At 57.2% G+C, this 23525-nt stretch overlaps 1 protein-coding gene across 9 annotated transcripts in view; it reads left to right on the forward strand.

Annotated features, from left to right (window-relative positions):
• HDAC4 (histone deacetylase 4) overlaps positions 1-23525 on the forward strand; it is a 340829-nt gene that overhangs the window by 257538 nt on the left and 59766 nt on the right. For 7 of the 9 annotated variants that reach the window (XM_039469908.2, XM_039469911.2, XM_039469907.2 and 4 more), the window contains 5 exons: positions 705-821; positions 905-1103; positions 8632-8870; positions 19043-19297; positions 22203-22389. In XM_039469908.2, coding sequence (XP_039325842.1) covers positions 705-821; positions 905-1103; positions 8632-8870; positions 19043-19297; positions 22203-22389 — 997 coding nt within the window. The remainder of the gene's footprint in view (positions 1-704; positions 822-904; positions 1104-8631; positions 8871-19042; positions 19298-22202; positions 22390-23525) is intronic. The other 2 variants (XM_039469912.2, XM_039469910.2) reach the window with 1 other exon arrangement.

The raw sequence follows: 23525 nt of genomic DNA on the forward strand, positions 1-23525 counted from the left end.
TCTGCCCACACGCGGCCGGTCTTGGCTTCACTGCCCGCCTGTCATACAAGCGGTTGTTTTATGATTTGCTTTTTAATTTTTGTGGGTACACATTAGGTGGACATATTTATGGGGTACATGAGATGTTTTGGTACAGGCATGCAACGCGTGATTGTCATGTCATGCGAAGTGTAGGCTGTCCATCCTCTCACGCCTTCATCCTTCGTGTTACAGACAATCCAAGCATGCCCTTTTAGTTATTTTTAAACGTACAATTAAATTTATTTTCGTTTTGGTTTCTGCCTTTGATGTTACGTCTGGAAAGACATCCCCAACTACAAAATGACGTAAACTACATGATCCTAGATTTTCTTCTGGTAACGCTGTGGTAAATAATCAAATTGAATAGAAATCCACCAGCTGATGCCGGAAAAGGTGACAGAAGAAGAACTCGTATCGGGCGCGGAAACAAACCCCGAATTGCGCTCCTGTGCGCGGCGTCGGGGGAGGGGGGAGACGGAAACGAACCCCGAATTGTGCTTCAGTGCGCGGCGAGTGTTGAGCTCTCGCCCCGTGGCCTTCCAACTTGTTCCACTGCGTTTTCGTTCCCACCTCGGAACGCAGCACAGGCCACCACGGGCGTTTTCACTGCTGCTGTTCTTGGTGGGTACTGCTGATGTTTGGCCATGACCCACTGTGACGGTCCTCGTGTGTTCTGTCCCCAGACGAGTTTGGCGCACCGACTCGTGGCGCGAGAAGGCTCGGCCGCTCCGCTTCCCCTCTACACGTCGCCCTCCCTGCCCAACATCACGCTGGGCCTGCCTGCCACCGGCCCTTCCGCCGTAAGTCACCCCCATGGGTCCCTGTGTCGTGGGGTGGCGGTGGTGGGTCCTTCCGCCTGAGCATGCCCGGCTGTGCTTTCCAGGGTGCAGCGGGCCAGCAGGACGCCGAGAGACTCGCCCTCCCTGCCCTCCAGCAGAGGCTCTCCCTTTTCCCTGGCACCCACCTCACTCCCTACCTGAGCACCTCGCCCTTGGAGCGGGATGGAGGCACAGCGCACAGCCCTCTTCTGCAGCACATGGTCCTACTGGAGCAGCCCCCGGCACAAGCGCCCCTCGTCACAGGTGAGCACAGGTGGGCTCGGCCGCAGCCAGGCTCTGAGGCTGCCCCTGCTCTGGATGGTGCCCGGCCCTCGCCTGCCTTTGGAGGAGACAGAAAGGCACGCCTGTCCCACCCCCACAGTTCCCAAACACACATCCCCATCATGTCATGTAGCCACCGTGGCTGCCACACAAATCCACGCCTCCCTCCCAGAGTCAGGGAGATGGAGTGAAAACAGAAGTCACTGTCCCTTTCTCACCTCTCGGGAGAGGTCACTCACTGTCCCTTTCTCACCTCTCGGGAGAGGTCACTCACTGTCCCTCTCTCACCTCTCGGGAGAGGTCACTCACTGGCTCTTTCAATTTGCGTTTCTGACTGGGCCATGCTGAGCCAGCGCTGGAAGCCCTGAACCGACTCCTGTGGTCAGTTTCTATTAATGGGACTTTTTTCAAATGTGCCCCATCTGGGGGGTGGCCTGAGCTCAGAAATTTTTCTACATTTAGAAAAATACAATTCAGAGAAAAATAAGAACTTCCTTATGAAATTGCATAGCATCAGCAGTGTGAAAGTGTCCCTCCAGAAATGAGGGTGCATTGGCTGGGCCTCACACCTGTAATCCCAGCACTTCGGAAGGCCAAGGCAGGTGGGTCACCTGAGATCAGGAGTTCGAGACCAGCCTGGCCAACATGGTGAAACCCCATCCCTACTAAAAATACAGAAATCAGTCGGGCATGGTGGCAGGTGCCTGTGATCTTAGCTACTCATGAGGCTGAGGCAGGAGAATCGCTTGAACTGGAGAGGTGGAGGTTGCAGTTGGCCGAGATCGTGCCACTGCACTCCAGCCTGGGCAACAGAGCAGGACTCCGTCTTAATAGAAGTGGGGAGTGCCCGCCCCCTTGCTGTGCCGGTCATCACTGTACATCCTCACAGCTTTACATTCGGCTTCCTGGAAATCTCTCATTCCCAGTGAAAAGCTGTGATAATCTCAGAGCTGCACCTATGAAACTCTGGCAGTGACCTTGGTGAAAACTCAGGAGCTTGCTGTGGTGTTGGAGGCTGTGCTGCAGGGTGCCTGGGCCAGGGGGCTGGCTTGGGCAGGCCTGGGCTCTGGTGTGACTGGTCTGGGGGGTTTGGTGTGTTCTTGCTTTGCGCTGCCCATGTGTTGAGACAGAGAGGATTCTTCCTTACTCCCTCTTCACCTGAAGCCGCGAGGGGCCACATTTGTTTTATGCCTGGGCCCTTTTGCTTGATTCTCCCGAAGCTCAAATTCATGCCCCTGCCTTGTTCCCAGCAAAGAAGCCCATGGTGTAACCAGGGAGGGGCAGTGCTCACGGCGCCTCTCCGCGCTCAGGCCACGGTGGCAGGCACGGGGATCTGTCTGGAGGAATTTATCTGAGATCGCGTCCGAGTCTCTTAGATGTTCCAGACCAGCTAGCCGAGGTTGGGGAGCGAAGGCCACTCTTCATTCTTTCTCTCTCGTATCTTTTGCAAATGCGAAATATGCCTGATCCTTCAGGATTCCTGGGATTCGCTTCGTCAGAGGTATTTCTGTTACTCATCTTCTTTCCTTCTTTAAATCGGTTTGTTACACGTGGTTAGGTAACATGCGTAGTCTTGTGTATCAGGTTCTGGGAAAACAGCCTTGTTTTGTAGAAGCTGAATGACGGCTCTGCGTGGATCTCACCTCTCCGAGACACCTGGTGAGCTCGGCATTGCTTCCTCCCTGTGCGGTCAGTCGTCTTGCCCTCAAAGGTGCGACTTGCTCACTGGCATGGGGACTGTCCCTGGTGCCTTCCCAGTCTCTGTGGCGTTAGGGGGCCCATGGCGCGGCTGCCCAGCTTGCTCTGGCCTCGCCCCACACCTGTGCCCAGCCAGCCCCTCCAGTCCTGCCCACCACGTCCGAAACTCCGAAAGCCCCGTCTCTCCTGCAGGGCCCCTCCGGGTTGCCAGCGGCTCGTCCCACCAGCCCCCTGGCTGGGAGCCTCCAAACCAGCGTCTCACCTGCAGCGTCGTGCGGCCTCCGTCCCAGCCTTCTCCTGCTCTATGACCTGAGAAGCCACATGCTCTGTGGGCCTTGTTTTTCCATCTGGGAAGTGGGGGCACTAAGGGGTCCACCCCTGGGTGCCTGAGGAGGGCTCAGTGGGCTGTGCACGCACACGCCCTGCAGGTGTGGCGGTGTTGTGATCGTTGCCTTGTTCTTCTTAACCTGCCACCCCCCACACTTGCTGATGCCCCCAGCCGGCCCCTGTCCGTCCTTCTCAGTGCCTCGGGGCACTCCCCCAGCCCCTACATAAGCAAGACCCTGATTTGGAACCCACTGGGACTGCCCCATCCTCTCATGGATACAAGCCTCCTGCACAGGTCCCCGCCCCTCCAGTCTGTCCTACAGCCAGCAGACTCTCCTGGAAGGCCTGGCGGCCCCCAAGCCACCTGGAGCGGTACCAGCCAGGTCAGGAGCCGCCAGCCGTGAGGAGCTGTGAAACTGAAATAAAAAGAGAAAGTCAGAATTGGAATTCACTTTCTCAGTCCTGTGCGGACCACATCTGGTGCACTGCCGCCGCCCTGAATGTCCTCCTTGTCACAGAAGCCCTGGCAGGGCGGCGCAAGCCTGGAGTGAAGTCCCAGCGTGTCAGCAGGAAGCCCAGCCTTGCTCCAGGAGCCTCATCGCTCTTCCCCAGTCCGGCACGGCAGCCAGGCTGGGGGGCCCAACGCTGGACCAGGCCGCAGCCACGATCCTCAGCCCGCTCCCAGCGCCGGGGCCTTTTCCCCGTCGGCTGTGGTTCCTCCCCCCGCTCGTCCCAGGCCTCAGTCTGTGCCCCCGTCCTGCCTCATCGGCTCCTTCCCTGGACCACGCTGACTCTTCCTGTCCGTGTTCGGTCCTTTCCCACGGTTCTTGACCAGCTCCTGCCTGAGTTGGTCTCCTGGACAGCATGCCTGTGTTTTCCTAGCCCACAGACCCACCTTCCCGCTGGCAATCATGGTGCACAGGCCTATAGGATCTCAGAGCTGGGACAACCCTCCGGTCACAAACGCTTTGAAACAGAGGCCTCTGTGGGTGACGTCGCTGGTGGAGACCAGAGGGGTGAGCCCTGGTCCAGGTTCTCCAGAGCCGCCTCCTGCACGCCACACACCTCCAGTCGGCCCCTTGCCGCTGTCACAGGCTCAGTGTGACTCTCCTGTGTCCCTGCTTGTGTGCTGCTCCAGTGCGACACTCCCCGGACAGTCACTGTGGGTTCAGATCTCCACAGAGTGGCCGCTGCATTCGGAGGTTAGTCTCTGCATAAGTAGCCGAGGCAGGGAGTGGAGCTCAGGAGCCCCCCGTGGCGAGAAGGAAAGTGCATATGCAGAGCCCTGTGCTGCTGCGTTTAGGACGCGGAACTGTGGGCTTGATCATGGCCTGGGCAGCCCAGTGGATCCCCCTGTGATGTCCGCGTGGCTTAGAAGCAAGATGTTGAGAACCATGTAACCTGCTGTCAGGACCCAAGAGACAGGGCCCCCCAAGACCCAGGAGGAGCAGACATTTGGAGTAGAAGGCTGGAGACCTGGGCTGTGCAGCAGGTGGGCATGGGGAAGGCTTCCCGGAGAAGTGGCATCAGAGCTGAGACCTCAGTAGGAGCCCGCAGGCGGAGAGGCGGGAGAAAGGCCCAGGTCGAGGGAGGCGTGTCTGCTGGAGGTGGTCTTGTCACAGATCTCTCTAGCCTCCTGGCCACACGCTCAGAGCATGCCGCCAGCGTCTTAAGGGTACTGCTTTCCTGAGCGAGCTGCGGAGATCCACTGTCCCATTGTCACAGGCTAAGAGTGGAAGGTGCCTCTGGCTTCCGTGTTAGTAATTGCATGCCACCGTTTAGGTCTGATCGCCCCTGAAAACAGCAAGTCCCAGGAAGGGCTTGAGCACAGCTCGTCGTGGCTCATGTCCCGTAACTGGCACGTTAGGCCGTGGTCCTCAGCCCTGGCCTGGCCCCGGCTCTGTCCCCAGAAGCTCACACAGACACTGATTGGTCCAAGTGGGTTCAGAGCACGCGGACTCTGGCTTGGGCAGCCAGGATTGCAAACTGAATTGGATCTGACTCTTGCCTGGCCTACTTCTCAGTGGAAGGATTTTAAAGAGTTTCACAGAAGAAGCACTGGAGTACCCCAGACGGATGTTTGAAGACTTGGGCACCCTGGACGGTTCATCCGGTGTGAACTCATCGCTCACACAGAATCCCACGGTGTGAAGACCAGCTCTTCAACCCTGGGTCCGGATCTAGAGAGCAGCCCAGTCTTAGAGCTTCTTTTTTCTTAAGTCCCCATACCTGCTGGGGTGTGTCTTAAGTGAGGGTTTGTAAACTCTGCTAGTTTCGATATTGTTAAGCAGGGTATGCTGAACTCTGCTAGTTTCGATATTGTTAAGCAGGGTATGCTGAACCTTAGACCCTGCTGGCTGGGTTCATTCCAGGGGCTTGCTCAGGAACTGTCCTGGCAGTGATTGTGACTGCGAGTTGGAGTGGCTTCCAGTTGGGCCGGCCAGGGAGCACAGTTCAGGCCCGGCCCCAGGTCCCTCCAGGAGGAGCAGCCACAGGGACACGGCCCTCCAGCACCAGGAGCCAGGTCAGCTGTGGCTCCGGCACTGAGCACAGGGAGGGGCTTCTGCCAGTGCTCTGGGCAGGAAGAGCGGAAGCTGGGAACGCCCTGGCTGAGGTGCCCATTGGAGGAGCCCAGAGCAAGGGACCACTGGGGCGATAAGAACCAGGCTCTGCCCTACACCCCTGCCCAGCAGCACGCAGCCAGTCCCTGCAGTCAGGTCAGTGACCACAGAATTGCACCCTAATGGACTGGGATTTTATGCTGGAAAGTCCCTGACGGTACACCCTGAAGGCAAGTCTCAGTCTGTCATCAGAAACTCTTGTTAAGGATCTCAGGGATCCAAATTGGAAACCACCCAGCCAGCAGATAGCATCGCCACAAAGAGGTCAGGGCACCTTGTTTCAAGGATACTCAGGGGTAGGCCGTCCGCGTGTGGGCGACACTGGGTTTTGCTCCCCAGGAGGCAGGGGAGTGAAATTCTGAGTGGGCGAGAGAGGCTGAGAGTGAGGGGCTGGCCGCTGGGGAGTGGGACTAGAAAAGGAACAGGGCCAATCTGCACGGGGGTCTCTGCTCATGTCCATTCTGAAGCCCCGTTCCCTGAGGGCATAGGCCTGTGTCCCCATTGTGATGGTAGTGGCCCGGGAAATCCCTGGGACCGTGCAGAGGGTGGGGGAGGCAGAGCTCTGGACGGGAAGGAGCTGGGGACGACTGTGCCAACCCCACTCACGCCGCTGGCTTGAGTGCTTGTTCCTGATCGTGACTCCTATGAAGTTGGCCCCTCCTCCCCCTACCTCCTCCCCTCCCCCCCTGCTTCTTCCCCTCCCCCACTCCCGCCTGGGCGGGGGACTGTGCAGCTCACCGCCTCCACCCGTGACTGGTGTGCACACTGAAGCTCTGGGGAAAACAGCGCTAAGGAAAATGCGTTTCGGCTTCCCATTGCTTTCTGAGAAGAGACCTTTTCAGCAACTACGTAGCCTTTGTGTCCCCTGAAGGCCGCTTTGTGTGGCTGACTTCCTTATTTCCTCCATGAAATAGTTCGATCCCATGTAGTACCCACACCAACAATTGATAAACTCTGCAATGCCTTCCTTTTGAGGGGGAGGGCAGGGGGACAGAGTCTCGCTCTGTCACCCAGGCTGGAGTGCTGCAGCACAATCTCATCTCACTGCAACCTCCACCTCCCAGGTTCAAGTGATTCTCCTGCCTCAACCTCCAAGTAGCGGGGATTACAGGCGTGTGCCACCACACCTAGTTTTGCCATGTTGGCCAGGCTGGTTTTAAACTCCTAACCTCAGGTGATCCGGCCACCTTGGCCTCCAGAGTGCTGGGATTAGGGACGTGAGCCACCGCACCCAGCCTGAAATGCCTTCTTTAGGATGGTTTACCTTTCTCTTTTTTTTAGCATTTTTAGGGAATGATTCTGAATGGATTTTTAGTTATTCACTCTAATTTTGTAACCAAGCATTGATAATAAAATTTAAGAGAAGGGGTCTTTCAGGAAAGTGATGGGGTTGGTGGGAAAGGATGGTGGTTCGCAGAACACCAAGGAAGAACTCTTGGAAAGGTCGTGAAGACCAGGCTTTTTGGGCAGCGGGGTGTGGTTCTGGGTGTGCTCTTTGTGTTTGCATATCACATAGTATTTCTTAAATTTAGAAAAGCCCCTGCAAGGGGACTTAACCACTAAGAAGCATGGCTCTCACTGGAAGGCTTGGGCTCCACTAAACCTGACGGCACACCCAGCTGCCCGATGAACCCCGGCATCAGTGTCCCTGGGGAGAGAAGGACAGGAGCTGCCACTTGCTGCCAGAGCCACCTTGGTGACTCTGGACATCCCTGGACCCTCACAGCCGCCTACATGCCAGCAGGCGTGTAGCCCACCCAAGGGAAGGAGCAGCAGGTTGCCTCAGGCAGGTGCCGAGTTCCAAAGCGTCCCCCACCTCAGGGCCTCCAAGAGCTGGTGTGATCATTTCCTTTGTCATTTCACCCAGACGCCCTTGATCGGCTCAGGGTCACTTTTACCCTGAGCAGCATTGTTTAGTGTTTACCCCCCTCAAATTACCAGGGGACAGATATTCATGGAGCAGGGGAGGTGGTTTGGTAAATCCTTTCATCCACAAAGCCGTGAAGAAATGCTAAACTACCTAAACCAACAATTTGCAAACATATAGGGGTATAAATTTATAAGTATTTATATAGAGAGATATAGATGGATGAAAAGCATACAGAAGGAAAAAAATGTAACTTGACTAGGTTGCATTTTAAATCAGGATTCAGATGCCAGTTAAAGCAAGATCATCTCCTGTCAAAATGAATTGTTTTAATCAAAAAGCACAGGGTTGGTGAGGGTGTGAAGTGGCATCCTCCGCTCAGCTGGCAGGGATGTAAGTTGGCAAAATCTTTTCTGAGAGGGGTTTTGATGGTATGCCTCCGGCCTTTTTAAAGTGTTGACGCCATCTTTGTGCATAAAATCAGTGCTCAAAGAGACCCTTCAAATGACATGGACCCTAAGGACAGTTGTTTTTCCTCACAACTCAGTTGTCTTCGGAAACAGCCTGGAGGCTCCCGTAACCGTGGCAGCCTTCATCAGCACACTGGTGCCCTCTCCCCGCCCACAGTGCTGTTGGCATCGAAACCCGCCCTTCGCGGGCCCGTGGCCCAGGAGCGATGGTGTGGTGGCCACTCTTGGGGAAAGGCTTCCTCTTTGAAACCTGCCACACAGGACTCCTGATGTTCCCTGTACAGACCTGATTTTCAATGGAAAGTTGCCTCCAAATGATGGTTCCTGTAGTCGCAAAGCACCAGCTCATGGCCCCCGGCCTCAGCTGGAAGGGGCCCAGTTAGCGAGCCAGCTCCGAGGCCCCAGGGCAGAGCGCCCGGGCTGGCGGGCACAGGGTGCGGTTGTCTCCATCATTTACTCAACAGCCCTCTCTCCCCCCTCTCTCCTTCCTCTTCCCCTCTGCTGTTTCTTCCTCCAATTATCTTCAGACTGGTATCTTTCAGGCCTGGGAGCTCTGCCCCTCCACGCACAGTCCCTGGTTGGTGCGGACCGGGTGTCCCCCTCCATCCACAAGCTGCGGCAGCACCGCCCACTGGGGCGGACCCAGTCGGCCCCGCTGCCCCAGAACGCCCAGGCTCTGCAGCACCTGGTCATCCAGCAGCAGCATCAGCAGTTTCTGGAGAAACATAAGCAGCAGTTCCAGCAGCAGCAACTGCACATGAACAAGGTGGGTTTGCTGGCTCGGCGCTCCGGGGCCCCGGAGTGGCTGTGTGCTGTGTGCTTCAGCCCGTCTTCAGCGCTGGCCCCTTTCTGACCTTGAGGTAGGCCAGGAGGCAGAAAGAGGGAACTGGAGCAGCCCGCGCTCTAGCCCACAGCATAGAGCTAGCAGGGGCAGGGGCGAGGAGATGCTGCTGGGAGCCTGGGCTCAGGAACAGTTCACCTGCATGGGGATGCGCAGGGCCAGCGCCCTCCCCCACCAGCCAGTGTGAGTCCAGTTGGACCATGTCCTGCCCCTGGGGCCTCAGTGCCCGCAAATGGAATCGTCTGCTTGGGCAACACTTGTTTCTTGGGTTTCCTAAGGCCATTTACTAAACATGTCTTTAAATAAACCAGCAACCCACAGTGCCCAACTTCCAGGCATCCAGCCCATGCAGCCTGTCTAAGTGTAAGCAGAGTGTACAGGGCCGGGGTGCAGGGGTGGTTGGAGTTATACAGGCGCAGAGCTGCAGCAGGAAGCTGAAGGGACACTGTCAGAGGTGGCGCTGGGCCCCGGCCAGCCCACAGAGGTCGACGTAATCCATGGACATCTTGAAAGGCACTCAGATAAGTCCATTTTCAGGAGAAGGTAGTAGGAAAGGTTAGTGCTGTGATGCTGGTTAATAGGAAACAGAAGTGCTGCATACATGTTCATCAAATGGTGGCATGTGAAATAGAGCATCTTTAAGATACAAGATGAATGAGCCACTATGAAAATAGTCCAGCATTTCCTCAAAAGGTTGGACACAGCTACCATGGGGCCCCACAGCTCTGCTGCCAGAGATGAAAGCACACATCTACACAAAAACTCGGGCAGACCTTCACAGCGACCTGGGGCCCTGTATCGGGCCGTTCTCACCCCGCTGTAGAGAGATACCTCAGACTGTGTGATTTGTAAGAAAAGAGGTCCCATTGGCTCCTGGTTCTGCAGGCCATAGATGAAGCTTGGTGCTGGTGTCTGCTTCTGGGGGGGACCTCAAGGAGACTTTCAATCATGGTGGGAGTGGGAGGGGGAGCGGGGGCGTCACTTGGCAAGAGCAGGAGTGAGGGATGGGGAGGGGTAGGGCAGGGCCACACACTTCCAACTGACCAGACCTCACAGAACTCACTCACTACAGTGAGGACAGCACCAGGGATGATATTCAAGCATTCATGGCATGTCCACCCCCACAATGCAGCCACCTCCCACCAGGCCCTACCTCCAGTATTGGGGCTTAAATTCAGCAGGGGCTATGGACAGGGACACAGATTCAAACAGTATCAGTCCTGATAGTTCTGTCAGTTGTGATAGCCGTGTCAGTCATGATAACCACATCAGCTGTGATAGCCACGTCAGTCATAACCATGTCAGCTGTGATGGCCACATCAATCATGATAACCACATCAGCTGTGATAGCCACATCAATCGTGATAACCACATCAGCTATAATGGCCATGTCAATCATTACCACGTCAGCTGTGATGGCCACGTCAATCATGATTACCACGTCAGCTGTGATGGCCACGTCACTCATGATAACCATGTCAGCTGTGATGGCCATGTCAATCATGATAACCATGTCAGCTGTGATGGCCACATCAATCATAACCACGTCAGCCGTGATGGCCATGTCAATCGTGATAACCACGTCAGCCGTGATGGCCACGTCAATCGTGATAACCACATCGGCCGTGATGGCCACGTCAGTCATAACCACATCAGCCGTGATGGCCACGTCAGTCGTGATAACCACATCAGCCGTGATGGCCACATCAGTCGTGATAACCATGTCAGCTGTGATAGCCTCATTAGTCGTGATAGCCACATCAGTCGTGATGGCCACATCAGTCGTGATGGCCACGTCAGCTGTGATGGCCACATCAGTCATGATAACCATGTCAGCTGTGATAGCCACGTCAGTCATGATAGCCACATCAAGGGAGCAGCCCAGGCATCCCTCCTATGATGCATAGCTGCAGGTTGGCACACTGGAAAGTCATCCAGTCATAAAGTGGAATGACACCGGCCTGCTGCAGCACGAGTCAGCCTTGAAAGCAGGGGGGCAGGTACCAGAGGCCGCACGTGGCATGATTTCAGAAAAGACAGACCCACAGAGGCAGGATACAGATTCGGAGGTACCGGGCCTGGGGTGCTGCGGGCAGATGGGGAGCCTTACCAGGGAAGCAGCATCTCTTTAGCGATGATGAGATTCTTCCAAAATCGGGCTATGGTGATGGCTGTGCAGTTCTGTAAATATGCTAAAAACAACAAATGCTGTCATTTAAAAGTGTGAATGGATGGTATGTGAATGACATCCCAACAAAGCTGTTACGAAGAAGAGAGAGGTGAGTTGATAGGGGAGCGTCTGGGGTGACTTTCAGAAGGAAACATTGAGAAGCCTCTGGCAGATTTGGAGACAGAATCATTTCTCTGTTGTCTCTGGTGAAAGTGCCCCCCATGGCCCGACTCTAACCTGCCTGTTACTCCCTGGATTTCGGGACCAGTCCTGGGTGTCTGCCTGTCCGGAAGGTCAGGGTCTTCTGTGGTTTCCCTGAGGGTGAAAACTTGTGGTTAGGATTGGGAAGGAGACAGACTTTCCTAGCACAGATGGATGGGAGTTGGAAGGGGAAGTACCAGGATCCCCAGCAAGGGCAGACGCAACGCTGTGGGAGAGAACCCTCCACCCCCACACTGCCGCCGCCTCCAGCAGCCCTGGGCTCCTGACATCATCAGCCCCTCCCACCTACCTGGTCCCAATTTCCTTCTCTCAAGCCCCATGGTTCCAGCCCAGAAGAGGGGTGGGCTCAGCCCTCACATTGGTCAAAGGCTTTGGTTGCGTGGTGTCCAGTCCTGTGGAGCTGACTCGAAGAAGGCCCCTGGGAGATGCCAGCTGGCTGAGGCCCACGTGCATCTGGGCGTCTGAATCATTCGAGGGCTGCAGGCTTGGGACTAAGGAGACAGGCCCCTTGGGGCCACAGCCTGGCTCTGCTGCCCACTGGGTGCCACAGAATAGGCTCACCACTCCCACTCCATGTGCCCCCTACCTCCAGGCCCTCCTCACGAGACAGCAGGGAGCCGATCAGAAATGGGTGGGCTGCCCAGCAAATCCCCTCATTGGGCCAGGAAGGCACAGGCTGTGGGCGTGGTGGGCACCTGCCAGGCGTCTTCACTCCCAGGTGTCAAAAGCACTTTCACATCCATCTTGCTAATGCCAGCTTGGGTTTGTTAATTTTATTATGTCATTATCTGAGTGACGGGTAGGAGGTTTGAGGAAGATGGGAAACACCTGTTCACGTGCATCAGATTCTTGAATGATGTAGAAACCGGGTACTCTCACTGGAGTTTGTTCTGCCATTGATTTACGGTAGTGAGTGACAGTTGATTGAAACGTTTAGACAGCGTTTTCCAGGGATGCCCAGGAAGACAAGGATCTTACCCAGCGCTCCCTGGCACTGACGTCCCTGCCCTTCCTCTTAGAGGATGGCAGTCCCAGGGGGCTCATTCCCTGAGGGCATCAGCCCACCTCTGGCAGCTGTGAGCCCTCCTGTCCCACGGAGCTGCTCTCCGCCCCTCCTTCAGCCTGTACCTCGGAGGGCAGTTGCTTTGGAGATGTCACTCTGAGAAATAGAAAACAGAAGTGGCCTGCTCCTAGCCGTGGTGTTCCCGCAGCCACATGCAGCCACTCCAGCTTTCCCGAGGCCGCAGCCCGCAGCCCGCAGAGCTGCCCCATCTGGCTGAGAAAACTCCAGCGGGCAGACAGCATCAGCCCCGAGCTGGCTCTGCGCTCCTCTCCGCAGCCTGTGGTCGGGATGATGGCGAGCGTAATCCACTGCGTCAGCCTCTATTGCCCGTGCCCCTGCCTTGGACGCAGTGGTGTTTAATAACGGCTTGCGGCATGAAGGAACTTTCTGGAGAAAGCACGCTATCAAGGGCAGGTGGAGCGTGGAACTCTGCAGGCGAAACTGGCCCACCGTGTTGGCTGGCCGCGCCCAGGCCCGGCCTCAGTCATGGCTGGTGTACATGCAGTGGGTGGTGTGTGTCCAGGTGAAATAGCTCTTGCTCTCTACTAAAAGAGGGCACCGGAAGGCGTCCTCCACCCGTGGAGCAAGAAGCCTTGTGCTCAGGGTGGTTCTTACAGCGGTTTCTCAGCTCCACACAAGAGCCCGCCTCCTGCAGAGCGGAGGGCCTGCGTTCCTGGGAGCTGGCTGTGTTTCCCTTGAGCTTGACATCTTCAATGTTGAATATGAAAACTTGGACTCGTATTTTGGGTGGTCTAATTATGAGTGTGTCCAATTGTTTTAAAATACTGGCAGTTTACCAGTTCGGTTTTGGCCCTGAACTCCAGTCTGACTTTTTAAAAATGTAATTATTCCAAATATGGAGGTGCATTTGTTCTTCCTGAATTGCCGAAAGCGGGCTCCCGGTGTTCCCCAGGCTTCGGGCTGCACCGCGCTGCTTCAGTTGTCTGCTTGTGTCCAGCCGCCTCCCAAGCCAGCTCTGCAGGGCGGCCCCAGCCCACAGCCCAGCCAGTGAGACTCGGAGCTGAATGTCAAAAGAGAGAGAGAAAGGCAGCCTTTGTTTCCAGCTGTAGCCCAGGGAGGTGACCCACTCAGTGCCAGGGCAGAGGGCCTGGCCTGTGTCACAGAAGGCTCTGATGCAGGACCCCTGCTGAGGGGACGTCCTCCTCGGGCCCTGCCTGAGAGCCCTCGCTCGAGTCCCATGGCATGGAGACGGTCCCTCCAACAGGCCAAGGGGCATCCGGCAGTGGTGGACGCTTCAGAGGCTTTGTCCTCATGGAAGGGAGAAGACAGACCTGGGGATGTTGTCACTAAAGGACACTGAAGAGATGCAGCTGCGGACAGCACTTGCCATCCGCAGCCAGCCAGAGAAGGGCTGTCCAGGAGCCCTTGCAACGATGGGGAGGTCTGGTGACACCCGGCACGGTAGACACGGCTGCCAGAAGCCTCCAGCGGGTGGGTTATGGGGCCGCCTGAGCCCTGGAACGGTGCCCCCGGAGAGAAGCCGACCCTGCCACCTCGGCAGCCGTTCTTTGCATAGGAGAAGGACATTGAGGATTTCCTGTCAATGCTCTTCAAGTTTTTATTTAGGCTTGAAATTTAAGGCTGGGCATGATGATTACACCAGTAATCCCAGCCCTTCGAGAGGCCGAGGTTGGTGGATCACTTGAGCTCAAGAGTTCGAGACCAGCCTGTGCAACATTGTGAAATCCCGTCTCTACAAAAATACAAACGTTAGCCAGGCAAGGTGGTGCTTGCTTGTAGTCCCAGCTCCTCAGGAGGCTGACATGGGAGAATTGCCTGAGCCCTAGAGACAGGTTGCAGTGAGCCAAGATGGCATGACTGCACTCCAGCCTGGGCAGCAGAGCAAGACCCTGTCAAAAAAGAGAAATTTAAACGAAAGCATCAGAAGAAAAGTCATGGAGCTTCTCTCCGCTGAGCCCTCCCTGGGCCACCTCCTTTAAAAAGCAAGCAGCCTGGCTTCCTGGGGGTGGCTGTTTATTGCAGGAACCTCCTTCCATCTGCCCTCAGCTGCCTTGTCCCCCGCCCCACCCTGGAGAAGGGACCTGCTTCTGTGTCCCCCATGGGGCTGCTGCCCTCCAGCACTTTTCCCGCTTTACAATGGCCCCTGGGCACTAAAGAAAGCCAGGCACCGTTTCTGCTCACTGCTGGGATGGGGCAGCCCCACAGGGTCCCATGTAAGGTCCTAGTTTTCCTCCCTCACCCTCCCTCCATTTCACTCTCCTGCCCCCCCATTTATCTCCCTCACCCTTCTCCCATTTCCCGCCCCCTCCCCTCCTTCTCCCCTTGTCCTTTCCTGGCATGGCACCCACTCTTCTGCTGGTCCTCTGGTCTCTCCTTGTCTGTGTCTGTGCCTATGTGTATTTGTCTCTGCGTGTATGTATATGTATGTGCATGTCTACGTGTGTGCGTATCTGTGTGTGTCTCTACATGTGTGTATGTGTGTGTGTCTACGTGTCTGTGTGTGTCTACATGTGTGTGTGTCGCTACGTGTATCTGTGTGTGGGTCTACGTGTATGTCTCTGTGTGTGTCTCTACATGTGCGTATGTGTGTCTCTACGTGTATCTGTGTGTCTCTACGTGTGTGTGTATGTCTCTCCGTGTGTGTATCTGTGTCTGTGTGTGTCTACGTGTATGTGTGTGTGTCTCTCCGTGTGTGTGTCTGTGTCTGTGTGTCTCTCCGTGTGTGTGTCTGTGTCTGTGTGTGTCTCTCCGTGTGCGTGTGTGTGTCTGTGTGTGTGTCTGTGTGTGTCTCTCCGTGTGTGTGTTTGTCTGTGTGTGTCTCTCCATGTGTGTGTGTGTCTGTGTGTGTCTCTCCGTGTGTGTGTCTCTGTGTGTGTGTGTCCGTGTATGTGTGTGTGTGTCTGTGTGTGTCTCTCCGTGTGTGTCTGTGTGTGTCTCTCCGTGTGTGTCTGTGTCTGTGTGTCTCTCCGTGTGTGTGTGTCTGTGTGTCTCTCCGTGTGCGTGTCTGTGTCTGTGTCTCTCCGTGTGCGTCTGTGTCTGTCTCTCCGTGTGTGTGTCTCTCCGTGTGCATGTGTGTGTCTGTGTGTCTCTCCGTGTGTGTCTGTGTCTGTGTGTGTCTCTCCGTGTGTGTGTGTGTCTGTCTGTGTGTCTCTCCGTGTGTGTGTTTCTGTGTGTCTCTCCGTGTGTGTCTGTGTGTGTGTGTGTCTGTGTGTGTCTCTCCGTGTGCGTGTCTGTGTCTGTGTGTGTCTCTCCGTGTGTGTCTCTCCATGTGCGTGTGTGTGTCTGTGTCTCTCCGTGTGTGTGTCTGTGTCTGTGTGTGTCTCTCCGTGTGTGTCTGTGTCTGTGTGTGTCTCTCCGTGTGTGTGTGTCTGTGTGTGTCTCTCCATGTGTGTCTCTCCGTGTGTGTGTCCGTGTATGTGTGTGTGTCTGTGTGTGTGTGTGTCTCCGTGTGTGTGTGTGTCTGTGTGTGTCTCTCCGTGTGTGTGTGTGTCTGTGTGTGTCTCTCCGTGTGTGTGTGTGTCTGTGTCTCTCTCCGTGTGTGTGTGTCTGTGTGTGTCTCTCCGTGTGTGTGTGTGTCTCTCCGTGTGTGTGTGTCTCTCCGTGTGTGTGTGTCTGTGTGTGTCTCTCCGTGTGTGTGTCTGTGTGTGTGTCTCTCCGTGTGTGTCTGTGTGTGTGTGTCTGTGTGTGTCTCTCCGTGTGTCTGTGTGTGTGTGTGTGTCCGTGTGTGTGTGTGTGTCTGTGTGTGTGTGTGTGTCTGTGTGTGTGAGCCTCTGTAGCCTCCTAACCCTCCAGTTCTGCTATCTGAGGCCTCGGGCCTTCTGCCTTTGGCTCCCCAGCTTCGCATGGCGCCTCTGTGCTCCCAGCTGTGACTTTGCCCCGTCTGCTCACCGCTCCGTTCCTGATCTGTCTCCCAGATTCCAGACTCGGCTCTGCACTTTCTTGCTGGATTGCCCTGATGCTGGGATTCGGCTTCTCTGAGCCGCCCCCCACCCCCTCTCCCTGTCCCAGGGCCAGCACCTCCTCTGTGACAGCCCTTCTCTGGTGCTTGGCTGGGAGTCCTGGTGTCTCCTGCTCGCTCTCCCATCCATGGGCGGCCCCCACTGCCACTCGACCCAGCCTCTGTGCCGGCCTCTGCCCGGCCCTGCTGCCCGTGTGGGTTTGCTTCTCCAGGCATTCCCCTGCCCTCGCACTGACTCCTTAGCACCTTCCTGTGATGCAGGCAGGACCATGCACTCCTCAGAGAAACCAGCAGCCTTTCCTGCCCGTCCACTGAGGAGCAAAGCTCTTCAGCCCGTGGCACACGGGAATGGGTGAATTGCACATCCGCGGACCCCTTGATAACGGGGCTTTGGGATTGTGGGAGCGTTCTTTCACAGTCTGCAGAGGAACACAGTTCAGTTTGTGCTTCCTTCTGGGAGTTTCCACGTGCGCCCTTCCTAGCCTGACCCAGACCCTGCCTCCTCTCCTGAGCTGCTGTTGCCATTCACCACATCCCTCTCTCCCCTTACGCTCTCAGCTCCGGCCTTTGCTGTCACACCAACCCCTCTTCCAGCTCCCAGATGTGATGGGACAGCTCCATTGCCCAAAGCCGAGGAGCTGTCCTGGCCACCCTCTCTTCCCTCTGCATGTGCACTCCGTCCCTGCGCCTAGAGCTGCTTCCTTTTTGGTGTCACAGAAAACGGAAACCTGTCCTTTTTCCTGTGCCACAGCCAGACATGGGGCCCGCCTTACCCTTTTACCCCCTGGCTGGTCTCCCCGCAGCAGGACGTGTGTCCAGAACGTGTACCTGCTTGTCCCCGGCCCCACCTCGTCTCCGGCACCCTGCGTCCCTGCTCACTTGCCTTGCACGCTGCAGCCCTGCCAGCTCCTCACAGCTCCCAGAGAGCGCCGACGTCAGCCTTACACGCCCTTCCACCTTGCACCCCCTTCCACCTTGCCCCACTACCTGCATGCCCCTTGGATTTGCCCATCCTTTTAGCGAATGTGTGATGAGTAATTATGTGCCCCACGGATGATTCCGAAGTGGCCCCTGCCCTCATGGGAACTGCAGACTGTGGAAAGATGGCTGCATGAATGGCAACCACAGGAAAACCAGAGGACTGATGGGGCTGAGGAGGGCATGGCGCCCCGTCAGGAAGGTCAGCTGCCCTTCCTGGAAAAGGTGGCATGCGTGGGAGGCCCGTGGAGCCTCTCGCACTGGCCAGAGGCTGGAGGAGGAAGGGAAACGGCAGGCTGGAGGCGAGCATGGCACAAGGGGTGCAGAGCCAGCAGGGTGGCAGGGAGGGAGGGAGGCTGCAGGGCAATACGGCCACATGATGGAGGGGCTCTTCAGCAGAGGCAGCATGACAAGAGAGCACATGGGAGACTTTCAGCAGGGAAATGACCAGGTCTAGCTGGCTCATTTGAAACCATGCCCTCACTGCCGCGTGCAGAAGAGGTGCAGAAGACTGTTCATGCTGGAGGAGGCACCTCCCGAGGGCCAGCCATGCTATCATCCAGGCAGGAAAGGCAGGAGGTCAAGGCTGAAGGGAAGCAGCACCGTCCAGAGGCATTTCTCGTGAGCAGTGCACGGGCAGCACCTGGCAGATGGGCGTGGCAGCTCGTAGTGTGACACTACAGGTGGCCAGAGAGATTAAATTGCCAAGAACGGGTCCTACAGGAGAGGAGGCTTGGAAGAAGCTGCCCGGAGTTAAGCGTTAGGGCCACTGTGCTGGGGCACTTGAGCACTCGGCTAAGCTGGGGTGTCTGGCAGGCTATCAGGACTGGAGGTGAAGAGCGAGTGTGGGCCCAGCACCACTTTGGGAGTCACTAATACTTGGAATCCAGAATGGGGAAATGAGCTGAGGAGCAGGAGAGGAGCAGCCACCCTTGTTCCCTGCTTGAGAGGGCAGGGAGGGAGACCGAGAAGCAACTGTGGGATCCAACAGGAACAGAGATCAGGGAGCATGTCGGGAGTCCACAAGAGGGAGGATGCCGAGGTCCCTGGGGCCCCATGGTGGGGCAGGTCATGGAGCACCCGGGGAATCCTGCAAGAAGGGAGGTCGGGGAGTGTCCCCAGGATTCAACAGGGGAGGAGGTCGTGGAGCATCCCCAGGATCCTGCAGGAGGGGAGTTCACGGCACGTCAATGGGATCACACAAGAAGGGAGGTCCTGGCACATGGGCGGGGTCCTACAGGACGGGGGTGCGTGGCGTGTCAGTGGGATTGGGTGGTGAGCATTGTGGACATGGATGTCTTCCGCTGGGTGGTGAGCTGTTTCTCTTAGCAGCCGTGGCTGTGGGGTCAGCACTGGCCTCTCTTCACACTCAGGCTCCCCTCTACAGACTCATTTGAGTGCAGCTTCTTTTCTATGTCTCTGTGCCTGATGCAGAAGAGGTGCTTAGTAAACCCCAAATGCCTGAAGACCTCCTTCCCTGGGCCAGGTCAGCTTGACCCCGGGCTGGGGTCCTGCTAGGCATGATTTTCTCAGTACCATGGATAGCGCCCAAGTGTCTGCTGTGTGGGGAGATGAAGGCAGCTGCTGGCCTGGGGCAGGGCAATGAGGTGCCTTGAGTCCTTTGTTGTCTGCCCCAAGGGTGGGGTTTGCAGCACACCTTTTCCTGTCTGATGAGCTCAGAGGCCCTGGCTGTCCATGCCTCATGTGTTACTTCTACCTTGCAGATCATCCCCAAGCCAAGCGAGCCAGCCCGGCAGCCAGAGAGCCACCCCGAGGAGACGGAGGAGGAACTCCGTGAGCACCAGGCTCTGCTGGACGAGCCCTACCTGGACCGGCTGCCGGGGAAGGAGGCGCACACACCGGGCGGCGTGCAGGTGAAGCAGGAGCCCATCGAGAGCGACGACGAAGAGGCAGAGGCCCCGCAGGAGGTGGAGCCAGGCCAGCGCCAGCCCAGTGAGCAGGAGCTGCTTTTCAGACAGGTGACCACACGCGAAGCCACCTACGGTCCCCAGGCAGCATCTTCTGTGTGGTGATCACGGGGACTGCGGGGTCCTTCCACTGTCACTGTCCAATGCCTCGCCCGTCTTGTCCTGGCCACTGAGGGAGGTTGATGTGGCTTCTGTTTGGTCCCAAGCCGTTCCTAGGGATACGAGACGTTTGCCCACTGTGGGTGGTGACATCACTGCTTTCTAGCCATGCACAGGCCCCAGAGAACAGGTTTCCTTCCTGCCTGTAGGGTGTGAAAGAACACAGAATCCACGTGTTAAGAGACAGGGCGTGCTTTTTAAGGAAGTGAAAGAAATAGATGTATTAATTGATCAGAAAGGCAGGCAGGGTCTGATCAGAAGCCAGGACCTTTTGTGGTGCAGAAGTGCTAACGAGCAGCCCTGCAGATCCAGACAGACGGGCACGGTCGTGGCACCCAGAGCCAGGAAGGCTTCAGGGCACTGACACCGAGGAGCCAAGCTCACAGGAGACTGAAGAAGAAGGCCAGTGAGTGACTGGTTCATTTCCAGGGACACTTAAAGATTCCAAGTCAACAGAAATGCCTAGGGCATTTGGGCAGCCAGCAGAGCACTGTATCTGCAGCCAGAGTGTCCTCAGGAAGGTGTCCTCCCCTCTAGGCGGGAAGCGAGCCTGGGGAGCCCCCACTGTAGGTTTGATCTGTCCTCCAGTGGTGGAGCTGTGGCTTCGGCTGCAGGAGCCACTGGCTTTTCCTTCCCTTCTCGCTGGACTCCACAATGGCCATGCCACTGAGCACCTCCCCTGCTTCCTGCCTGCCAGCTGGGTGGCCGGACGCTGCCTCCACCCCCGGCGGCATCTTGGAAGCCAGGAGCAGGCTCCCAGTAGTAAACCGCTTCCTTGAATTCTCAGCTACACTTCTTAAATGCTTGCCACCGAATGAATCTGTGTGGGGCCTTGAACCTGCAGCACCTAGACCAGAGTTCACCACACGCGAGGTCAGCTCACAGTGGTCTCCGGAGCCCGTCCCTACCTGGCTTCCCAGAGGCTGGCATTGGGTGCTGTCTCTCCTTCTCATTCAGGGGGTGGCTGCTCTCTAATTTCTGGGGCTTCATTAGCACCCCAGGCACTAAACACGACAAGGCCCAGCAAAACTAAACGCTTAGTGAAGAGAGAGGGAGAGAGCCCGGCCTCTCGGGCACACACAGCGCTTCCTGGTGGACGCTCGCCCACGGGTCCTGTTTGACGGCCCAGCGTGAGGGCTTCTTCCTGTGGTCAGGCCGTGATGAAGGAAGCAAGTCTCTGACTGGGACTGAAATTTGGTGTGCTATTATTATGCTGAGAAGAAACTGGAAACTGTTTACATTAATAATTCTTGGGGCTTGCTTCTCATAGATCAGCATTTACTTTGAAAAAGGAGGTTTGTTATATTCCAAGCATGAGACGATTATTAGGAACACTTATTTTCTGTGCTCTCCAGAGGGTAATAGGCAGAACTCCTTATCAGGGAAGTGTGGTAGCGCATGGAGCACCTTGCCGCCTTCAGGGATATGGGGCATCTTGCAGCCAGGGTGCCGGGAGAACCATTTATGAGCTTCGCGGAGCCGGCAGTAATCCCAGCTGAACTTGGTCAGCGGAAGGCAGGGGGCCTGTGAGAGCCGGCTCCGGCTCCTGCTACTGTCTTGGGGCTGCCCTTTGCTCTGCTCCTGGCTCTGATTCCTAAAGGCAGGACAGATCGGAGCCTGGCCGGGCAGCTCTGGCTTCCCCCAGTGCTGGTGGCACAGGGCTGGGCTCTGCCTCTCACACAGGAACTGGCACGTGGGTATCTGGCTTTCCACATTCACAGGATTTGTTCATCAAAACTAAGGATTGGGGCAGAGCTCCCGGCAAGGAGGCGCCCAGCTTTCTTTGTGCCTTGGCCCGGGTGTCAGGCGGCTGGCTGTGCCCTCCCTCAGCTGCTGCCTGGGGAGGGGCTGGGCAGCGGTGGCCTTGTCTCTGCCTCGATCCCTCTCCACTCTGCCTGGTACGGGGATTTGCACCTCTGCCTGTCCCCAGCATGTGGCTGAGTGTCCCCCACTGCGCGCACACACACACACACACACACACACACACACACACACACACACACACAGAGCCCCAGCCCCATTCCACCTCTCCCGAGAGGCACATCCCCACCAGCAGGCCTGCTCCTGGCCCCAAAGGCCCTGGGTGCCTGGAAGCTGATGGGCTGTTTCTGCTTTTAGCCTGCACGCCGTGTGTGGGATGTGAGACCAGGGAGGGGAGTGGCTGCGGATGAGGCCGAGTTAGCTCTTCCAAGTCTGAGTCTGTGGTGTGCTTTCTCACCCGAGTTTGGCATGCAGATTCAGTGCCCTTGGTCAAAAATAAGACCCACAAACCCAACAAGGGGGCGGGGCTTTGTGCCCACTCGCTGTATGTGTGTGGTATAGCAGAGTGGGCGCTCCGGTCCCCACATCTGCATGGCTTCACGGTTCCACCCCTGCAAGAGGCTCTCCACACCCACCGTGCCCTTGCTGCTGGGCCCTGCTCCCCTGCACCTGCTCCAGGCTGCTCCTGGCTCAGCACCTCCTCAGAGAAGCCCTCCTTGATACCCCAAACTGAGCCGGGCCTCCCTGGAACCCCCTGGCTCAGCCTGTGTTACGCTGTTAATGAAACCTGTGGCACATCCCACGTGGACGGCCTGCCTTCCCTAGAGGGAGCCAGGCGCTGGGCAGCAGAGCCCTTGCTGGCCTTGTTCTCAGTTCTGGGCCCACTCGGGCTTCAGGGCACTCACAGGGAAGGCCAGTCCACGCAGCTGGCCTCACGGCATCCTCATGGCCCGTGTACGGCCTGTGCATGGATGGGAGATGCGAGACAAGGGCGCCCTAGCCCTGCACCCGCCAACACGGCCGTTCCTCCCCGCAGCAAGCTCTCCTGCTGGAGCAGCAGCGGATCCACCAGCTGAGGAACTACCAGGCGTCCATGGAGGCCGCTGGCATCCCCGTGTCCTTCGGCGGCCACCGGCCTCTGTCCCGGGCACAGTCGTCGCCGGCGTCCGCCACCTTCCCCGTGTCTGCGCAAGAGTCCCCCGCCAAGCCGAGGTTCACGACAGGTAACACGTGGCGTTTGCGCGGCCTGAGGCTACGGTGCAGGCCACCGTGGGCACAGCCCGGGGGGCTGCTCCGGGCCCAGCTCTGCAGAGGCTGAGGGGCTGGGCAGGCACTGCCACGGGGCCCAAGGGCCACACTGGGTGGCAGGGACCATGCAGGCCAGTCCCGGAGGCCCTCCCCACCGCACACTCAGTTCTGTTACTATGGGGACCTGTCACGAGCTCACTTGCCCACCTTCCCTGTCCCAGAGACCCGTGGTCTCCTCCGAGAAGAGTCCCTAGCCCATGCCCCTGGGCTGAGAGGGCCTGCGGCTTCTGGTCCAGCATGGTAGGAATCAGGAGCCCGTGCGTCTCCACTTATGCTCTCACGCTCTGCCATGTCCACAGCGTTGGCTCTGACGCTCCAGTGACTTAGGGCTGTGAGTGGCCGGTGGGGGGCCGTGATTAATCAAGAGCAGAGCCAGGAGCCCTGGTACACACTGTGGGAGCCACATGCCCTCTGTGTGCCACCCTCATACTATCCTCTCCCTGGGGAGGCCATCTGCCAGCCAGGGGCTCTGGTTTTCCCTGCCCGGTACCTCACCAGAAGTCTGGAGGCGAGTGAGGTGTCCAGCACGGCTGAGGAGGCAGGAGGAGCTGGGCCCTGGACGCGTCTGCCCAGAGCTGCCCAGAGCCAGGGAGGAGGCTGCGCTCCTGGGTGCCCCTCCGCCCAGCCACCCCTGCAGGGGAGAGGAGGGAAGGACGCTGACTTCCGGCAAGGCTCGCCTCTGAGACGAGCAGGGAGGACGGGGAGCGCTTCACACGGTTTTGATCTACTGTTGTTTGTTAACGATGTTCTAAGAAAAGCTACATAGATACAGCAGGGCTTCGTCCTCCAGGTAATTCCCATCCAGCGGCTTAGTTTCTGCGCTCTGCAAGGTTCTCACTTCAGGTCGTCGAAGGATGCTGTTCATACTCAGAGAAATATTTCCAGAGTAATTATCCAGCAAGGAAATGCTGCTTCTCAGAAAGAAAACCATGGAGGGTCACAGGAGCAGCGGGGGCCTCTCCACGAGTCCTGGGCAGCTGCCGGCAGTAAATGTGCTTTTGAGCAAACGCAGCTCAGGCAAGGGGACCGCTGTCACCGCCACCAAGGCGGG

The sequence above is a fragment of the Saimiri boliviensis genome, chromosome 5 (genome assembly GCF_048565385.1).
Source record: "Saimiri boliviensis isolate mSaiBol1 chromosome 5, mSaiBol1.pri, whole genome shotgun sequence".
Lineage (NCBI taxonomy): Eukaryota > Metazoa > Chordata > Mammalia > Primates > Cebidae > Saimiri > Saimiri boliviensis.